This window comes from Otolemur garnettii, unplaced genomic scaffold, assembly GCF_000181295.1.
Source record: "Otolemur garnettii isolate 467f Iridium unplaced genomic scaffold, OtoGar3 scaffold00162, whole genome shotgun sequence".
Taxonomy (NCBI): domain Eukaryota; kingdom Metazoa; phylum Chordata; class Mammalia; order Primates; family Galagidae; genus Otolemur; species Otolemur garnettii.
The window spans coordinates 1,255,441-1,263,543 of record NW_003852557.1 but is presented as its reverse complement, the minus strand read 5'-3'; the positions used below and the strand labels follow the sequence as shown (position 1 = coordinate 1,263,543).

General features: G+C 44.0%; 1 protein-coding gene across 1 annotated transcript in view; it reads left to right on the top strand.

Moving 5' to 3' along the window:
* CA10 (carbonic anhydrase 10) overlaps positions 1–8,103 on the top strand; it is a 505,702-nt gene that overhangs the window by 78,958 nt on the left and 418,641 nt on the right. Inside the window, exon 2 of the mRNA XM_003800022.2 lies at positions 501–575. Within this exon, the coding sequence (XP_003800070.1) occupies positions 501–575 (75 nt within the window). The remainder of the gene's footprint in view (positions 1–500; positions 576–8,103) is intronic.

Sequence of the window (8,103 nt, the reverse complement as noted above, 5' to 3'; positions counted from 1 at the left end):
CGTACAATGGCTCACACCTGTGATCCTAGCACTCTGGGAGGCTGAGGCAGGTGGATTGCATAAGCTCGGGAGCTGGAGACCAGCTCGAGCAAGAGTGAGACCTTATCTCTATTTAAACTGAAATAAACTAGCAGGCATGAGGGCACATGCCTATATAGTTTGAGCTACTTGGGAAGCTGAGGCAAGAAGATCCCTTGAACTCAAGAGGAGTTTGAGGTGGTTGTGAGCTATGATGCCACAGCACTCTGTGCAGGGTGACAGAATGAAGACTCAGTCTCCAAAAAATATATATATGTCTGAGTAATTTTTATAAAAATCTATGACAATATATTTACATGCTAATGATTTGAAAATAAGAGGGGAGAGGAGGACCGCTATTCTAGTATAGTTGGATATAACGAGGGTTGTTTTATGTGCATGTGCCCTTCTTGCTGGGTAGCCAGGACACACTTCTCCTCGGCCATCCTCTTCATCTCTCTTCTCCTTTGCTTTCCTTTTAGCTCAACAGAATTCACCAAAAATCCATGAAGGCTGGTGGGCGTACAAGGAGGTGGTCCAGGGAAGCTTTGTTCCAGGTAAGCACACATCTATTTTTGCTGTTTTATCTTTTTAAAAAAGGATTTTAATTATAGCTAATGTTATTTCCAGGATTTTATTTACATGTACTACCTGGCATGAAATGTGTCGCAAAAGGCAATGTTGTCTCACATGAGTCAGGTGACTACTCCATCAAGGGAAAATCTGTTGAGTGAAGGGCAGGTTAGCCAGGGCATGTTTTTCCCATCTGAGCCTAGAATCCCGAGGTCTTTCCATCTGCGTGATGCTCTGTGGGGGAGGAAAGGCTGCATGGCCGAGCACCGAGGCTCTATCTGCTGATGTTGGACTAAGTGAGGAAGAGCTGTTTCTGTTGGCATTAGTGACACAGTAAAGGCCGACCAGGGAAACGATGCCCGTCCTTGGTGTCACTTCAGTAGCATGCATGGCCAAGACTAAGCAGACTGGGCCACAGAGCGGCTAAAAATGACAGGCAACGTGGATGCTGCCAGTATGGGGGCAGAGAATCAAGACAGGTTAGAGCCAGGAACGTACCATGACTTGAGTTTGGAAGCAGGGTTGGAAGGTCCTTGTCCTCTCCTCCTACGCCTACCCTCACGATGTGATGATGGTCCTGGTCCTTCTGCTTCACGACTGTATGTCAGGGGTGGGGAAGTAGGAGGAAGGGAAAGAGTAAGAACATTAGAAGGAAGGATGGAAGAGAAGGCGAGTGAGATGTTTCTAAGTATTTTTAACTGATTAGATGTGAGAGTAAGAAAGCCCTTGACAGGGGCCAGTGTGCAGTTTCTGTTCAAGCATTGATGACACAGGTGTCGGCTGAGGTCTCTGTAGCTGGTGGCAAGTAGAAAGGGCAATGTCCCAGGTCACTTGGTTCATTCTTGGCTGCTATGTCGTCTTTTCCTGTTTTGCTGCACTTATCACATCAGCTGTGCAAAGCTAAAGCGAGCATGCCTTCTCATTTTTGTTGTGGACTAATACACGTATTCTTGGAGCTTTCCAGTGGGAGGAAAGCAGGTGTGGTAAAGGAGAGAGGGTGACACAGGGAAAAGCAAGCCTCGTGCCAAATAGCCTCGGAAATGAACATCAACTTGATAAATTTACTCTAGCATATCTATTCTGTGGCCCAGTGAACATAAACACTGAAACTGTTTAATGCATCTAGAAATGGTCAGGTTTCTACTGATAACATAACAGTGTGATCGACACAAATGTGTTTGTATGAAATGATGACAGATATTACGTAAATTTGATGTTGAAAACTAGCAACATCCCTTCCCAACAAATAGAATGTTTATATATATTTGGGCAGGGAATCTGATTCTCGTATGCCAGATATCCTACAAATTACACTTACCATTATGTTCCTATACCTTGTAAGTATGGAATTAGCAAAGGGTCTTCCCCCAAGGTTATAATACGTTCAGCTAAATCAGTACAACTCCTACAAAGAACAACAGCCTCTGTAGTGAACTCCCATGGGTGGCAGTAGATGATCACTGCAAAATGTTGCTTTTCTGCCCCCCCCCCCAGGTTTTTACAATGTTTTTCCTCTGTTGTCACATTCTCTTTTTATCTGTGTTAAGGCCCTGCTTGGGGTTGGTTATTGCTTCTAAGATAACTACAGGAAAGAAATTTTATCTTTGGCTAGTGTGCTAACTTTTCTTCATTCCCAACTTTAAGGCGATATATAACTACCCTACTACATGGGAAATAGTAAAGTGTGGTTGTCTGACTGTGGACTCTGAAGCCAGACACCCTGGGTCTTGAGTCTGGGTCTGGTTTCCTCCTGGTAGGATTGTCAGCAAGTTCCCTGCTCACTCTCAGCCCTCTGCGTTCTTCCTCTGTAAAAATAGAGATAAAACCAAAAGGGCTTTACAAGCTTTTGTGAGGATTAAATTACACACTGGGGGTAATGTGGGTGCACAGCAGGAGTCAGTACAGGGCGGCTGTTGGTATCTGCTTGAGAAGAGGCAGCACCTACCCTGGAAAGTATAATGTAAGGGACAGTCTCTCACATTCAGTGGCACCTACGATGCTGAATAAATGTCCCTCAAGTTCATAAGGTCAAGGCCTCTACACAGGGGCCGAGTGAGAGATGACTTTGTCATCCTTCGCCAGGAATTGGGATGGTTAAATTCAAAGAAGACTGGAGACAGATGATTTCATTTTTTACACTTTTGGGAACTCTAACTCCGTTAAAAAAGCATGAGTCATGAGAATTTATGAATTAAGCAGTTGAACCTGAGGCTCTAAAACCTCACAGGCTCCGGATGACCTACTTTAACTGAGTTGGTATGCGGGGCAAACAGTGGACCCTTTCTCTCTTACCCTGACTTGAGTACAAGGTTAGAAGTGTTCTTCAATTTGCTCCTGAGATTTTTTTTTTTCAGGTTCTGGATGCATAAAAGAGGAGGCAACTTGATACGACGATTTGAACTTGTTTTATTGTTTCGTGAGTTTCTTGCTAAAGGGTCTGGAAATAATGGGCAGTTGGCATAACAGTTGTGAATCTGTGACTGCAACAAAGCTGTGAAAGAGAAAAATATGCACACTCTATAGCAATGGTGATGACAAGGTTAACACCAAAATGTCCCTCTCTGGTCAGTTCAGGAGCATTTATGGGCCTCCCTACCACGTTGGGGGCTGTGGATAAAGATATAACTGGTACGTGATTCTTTTGCTCGAGAGTGAGTCCACAGTCAAAAGCCACAAACCTATGACTCAGGATAACAGGTGCTCTAATTGGGTTTATATAACATGGAAAGGAGGCCGTATAGTATTGCACTTTTTCCTGCCCGGTGTTTTAAGAGACTTTGCTATTTGCCTTGTTGTTTACCCACCCACAGCCAGAGTATGTTTTGCAGGCAAAGTTCAGGGTAGGAGCCACTTCCCTGACCAACAGGGTTCCTCTGAGTTAATATCAACACAAGCATTTTTCAACCTTTTTTATCTCACAGCACTCTTGAACCTATAGTTAAACTTCCACAGCACACTTCAATTATGTTGAATAAAACTAAGATAAAAATATATACACTTACTGTGCTTTGGATTGCTTTCAAAAATAATTTCATTAATGATCTTTATACATTTTCATGGTGCCACAGTACGGCAGCTGAAAATCACTGATCTACACCAATCATAGTGATTTTTCTTTCTTATCAGTGATGGGCCCGGACATTGTGATAGCTAAGGTTTGGGTCATTGTGGCTGGGCCTGCTATTTGGTCAGACACATCTGCAGTGAAGGTATTGTTTTAGATTAGATTAACATTTGGATAAGTAGACTTTAAAGTGGATTGCCCTCTGCGTGGTGGGTGGGCATCATTCCATTAGTGGAAGGCTTTAAGAGGAAAAGATGAAGGTCCCTGAGGAAGAGAGAATTCTGCCTCCAGAAGACTTTGTCACTGAGCTGCAATATCGATGTTTCCCTGGGCCTCCAGTCTATCCCCCTACCCTGTAGACATCATACTTGCCAGCCTTTACCATCATGTGAGCCAATTTCTTAAAATACATCCACCTCCAACCCCTCAACCCTACCCCAGCTCCCATTTCTGTTGGTTCTGTTTCTCAGAAGAATACACTACACAGAGCTGAATGTGGGATGAGCAGTTCTATCCACAGCCTGTGAGAGAAGGCTGCTGAACAAACTCAGGTACCCAAGCCACAGATGGAAAGTGGAGAGTGGGAAGAGCCCCTACCTTTTATGGCCCACTTGAAGGTTAATTCACCAAGGCATTGCCTCACCACCAACTGAATTAAGTGAGATAAGAAAGTTCTTACTGGAGAGCCAGGTTGAATCAAGATTTCTGTCCGCTGCAGCCTAAGCTGAGGGAAAGTGCCGCTGCAGGGGCAGGGACCTTGTCTTCTTCCATGGGCCCTCCAGCATGTAGTCCCTGCCTTATACCCAGGAGATGCTTCATGTTTGCTAAATCAGTTTGGTTAGACCAGGTGGAAATATTTGCCCCTCACAAAAGAAAAAGAGAAAAAGCAAAGGCTTGACTCTGGAGACAGCTGTTATGCAGCCCTTAAAGCGGGGTATAAAGCAATAATAAATATATCAGTATAAAGGGTGGTACATGTTGTCAAGGGAAGGCACTCAGGGTTTTGAGAAGTCCAGCAGAAATAATCTGGAGACCAGGGAGGGCAGCATCCCTTGAAAGAACCATGGAATAGTAAGACTGGAGATTCAGGGAGACATTCCCAGTGAACAGTGGGCTTACAGAACTGTTCAGGCAGAAGAACAAGCCTAAGTAGAGGCTCAAAGGCAAGCATGGGTGTGACACCAGACATGGGAAAGGTCATGGTGGCGAGAGTGCCAAGTGATGGATGCAGAGTGATTGGAGAGTGGCAGTGGACAGCAGCCAGCTCATGGAGGGTTGAATGTTTGGGTAGAGATCCAGGGACTGAAGGGCAGTCAACAATCTAATTGAACATTCCTTGGAGATCTTCATCATGGTGTAGATTGGGGAAGCACCAAGGGACCAGGAAACTGAGTTCCTCCGAAAGATTAGTGGGGGAACTCACAGCTGCCATTTCTCATCAGGATGGGAACGCAAAGGCTCCCCACACCGTGCTCTGGGGCTTTCCCTAAAAATCAGGTAGAAATGGCTCATCTGGGCCAATAAATTCTCCCAGTATACTTTTTCCCATACCTTCCTTGTTGGGTAGTTTTAAAATCTCAAGACATTTAAACAATGAAAGTAATTATGCACAGCCACCTGTGGTTTAACACTGATGTCTAATTAACTGTAGTTTTCAAAATAGCCAATTTTCTTTGCTTAAAAATGTCTCATGACAGACAAGGGTAAGGAGTGAGAGTCCCCCTCTGCCCAGTGATCCTTCTTGGACAGCAGCAGGCCGGCTGCTGAAGGCTGCTCGCTCCCCTTGATTGCTCTGCCTTGGATTTTGCACGCCCCTCATTCCTCTGTGTAGAAAATGGCACCTGTTTTCTATCACTGCTTAAGAATCACCCTTGTTTGGCAGCTTAATGACATTAACCTTATTGTCTCAGTTTCTTCTTCTCAGGGTCAGAAGTCTGAGCATGACTTACCTGGGTCCTCTGCTCAAGGGCTAACAAGGACGCAAAAGAGGTCTGGCCACATTCTCACCTTGATCTGGGCTCAGGCAGGCCCTCTGCGGAATTCAGTTCTAGGATGGAAAGCTTGGCTTCTACAAGCTTCCCCTTCTCCATATATAATTCATAACACTGCTGTTTGCTTCTTTAAGGCTAGCAGGAGGTTTTCTCACTTGCTTGGAATCTCCCCCTTCTGGGAGGGCCTGGACTCTTTTAAATGTCATGTGTACCCAGGATACTACCCCTTCTGATTAACTCAGAGTCAGCTGATTAAGAGCATTATTTATATCTGCAAAATATAAATACCTTTGCCAGAAAAGTAACCTAACCAGGAGGGGGCTGAAATCTCATCATACTCACATATTCCATTTGTATTAAAAGGTATGCACACCAGGAGGTGGGAATCCTGGGGGCTGTCTTCATCCATTTGTGTTGCTATCAAGGAATACCCAAGGTGGCTAATTATAAAGAAAAGAGGTTGACTTGGCTCACGGTTCTGCAGGCTGTGTGGTAAGTGTGGCACCAGCCTCTGCATCTGGTGGGGCTTCAGGCTGTTTCTACTCATGGAAAGTAGAAAGTGGAAGAAGAAGGGGAGCTGGGGTGAGCAGATCACATGGAGAGAAAGGACCCAAGAGAAAGGGAGGAGGTGCCAGGCTCCTTTTAACAATCAGCTGTCCCAGAAACTAACAGAATGGGAACTCAGTTATTCCTGCAAGGATGACACCAAGCCATTCATGAGGGATCTGTCCTCGTGATCCAAACACTCCCCATTTGACCCCACTTCCAACATTGGGAATCAAACTTTAATATGGAGGGCACAAATATCCAAACTATAAAATTCTGCCCCTGGCCCACCATTCCTGTAGGCTCTGAGGAGAATCCGTTTCCATGCCTCCTCCACCTCCCAGAGGCGCCCTGTTTTGTTAGCTCACGGCTTCTCCCCTGTGTGACTCCAGCAGCCTCTGTTCCTGTCATTACATCTTTTTCTGATGTTAACCCTCCTTCCTCCCACTTACAACAACCCAGGTGATTGCATTTTGTACATCTGGATAATCTAGGATGATCTCCCCATCTCTCAAGATGTTTAATCAAATCACATCTGCAGAGTCACTTTTGCCCTTAAAGTAACACACTTCATAGGCTTGGGGCATTAGGATGTGGACATTTTGGGAAGACCATTCTATTTTCTATGGTTCCATCATCTCCAAATCTCACGGAAGCATAATCATCAGGCACATATTTAGTACTTGTCAAAACACCTTCATTCCACCCTTACTGTGTTAGCATAATTATCCCCCCTTTTAAGATAAAAAAAATAAAGCAAGTAGGGTGACATTACTAAGTTTCCAGTCCAGGAAGGTCAGCATAGACACAAGTCTGGAAGTCAGCACTGTTTGGTTCTGATCCAGTGCTCTTTCCCTTACAGCCAGGTTCAAGTTGATTAACAGAAGATGCCTAGAATATGGTTCTGTTCAGCTCATCTTCTAGTCAATAGCACACTCCATAAGAAACGAAAATAAAGGGAAATGCTATGCCAGATTAATGCACTCAAAACTCTTCAACACAAATTTATCTTCTCTCTAGACATGATAGAGCATTTGAATATAATTTGTTACATTTTAGAAAGCCTCCCCAGTTGTTAGCTTTAAAATAAACTTTTTGTTTTGGAATGATTTTTGATGTTCAGAAAAGTTGCAAAAAATAAGGAGTCCCCATACACTCTTTGCCCAACTTCCGCTAACATCAGCATCTTACGTTAGCACGTACTTTTATCAACATTAAGAAACAAACCTGATTACATTATTAATTGGAAACCTTAATGATAGGGTTTTTTCCTGGGCATCCTAGTTTTTCTATGAAGGTCCTTTCTCTGTCCCATGATCCACGTTAGCACATCGCATTTAATCATGTCTCTCTAATCTCCTCTGGGCTGTGACAGTCTCTTCCTCTTTTCCCATTTTTTATGACTTTACCAGTTTTGGAAATACTTGTCAGCTGTTTTGTATAAGAGCCTTCAAGTTTGTGTTTGTTTAATGCTTCCCTCACAGTTAAACTGAGATTGTGAGGTTTGGCCGCATATGGTGCCATTTTCATTACATCCTATCGAGGGATCCAGGATATCAGAATGTGTTATGTCTCGTTTGTGACAATTTATGAAAGAAGATGAACAGGTGTTTCTGTCACCTATCAGTAGATGTGGAAGATTCACCGAGGCTAGGGATTTCTCCACGATGTAGAACTGAGGAATGGTGGTGCTGGATCTGGAACCCAGATTATTTCAACGTAGAGGCAGTATTTCTCAAACTAGACTCTATCCATGGCCCCTCCTGATGACACATTATGTCATCGGTTTCTTTGTGACAATAGTGCATACAAACCTTTTTGTTTGAGAGTTGAATTTTGCTTCAGTTTCTCTCGAGGATAAAACTTGCATCCTGAAGAGCTCTGTGGAATACAGTTTGGTCAAGGGAGTAA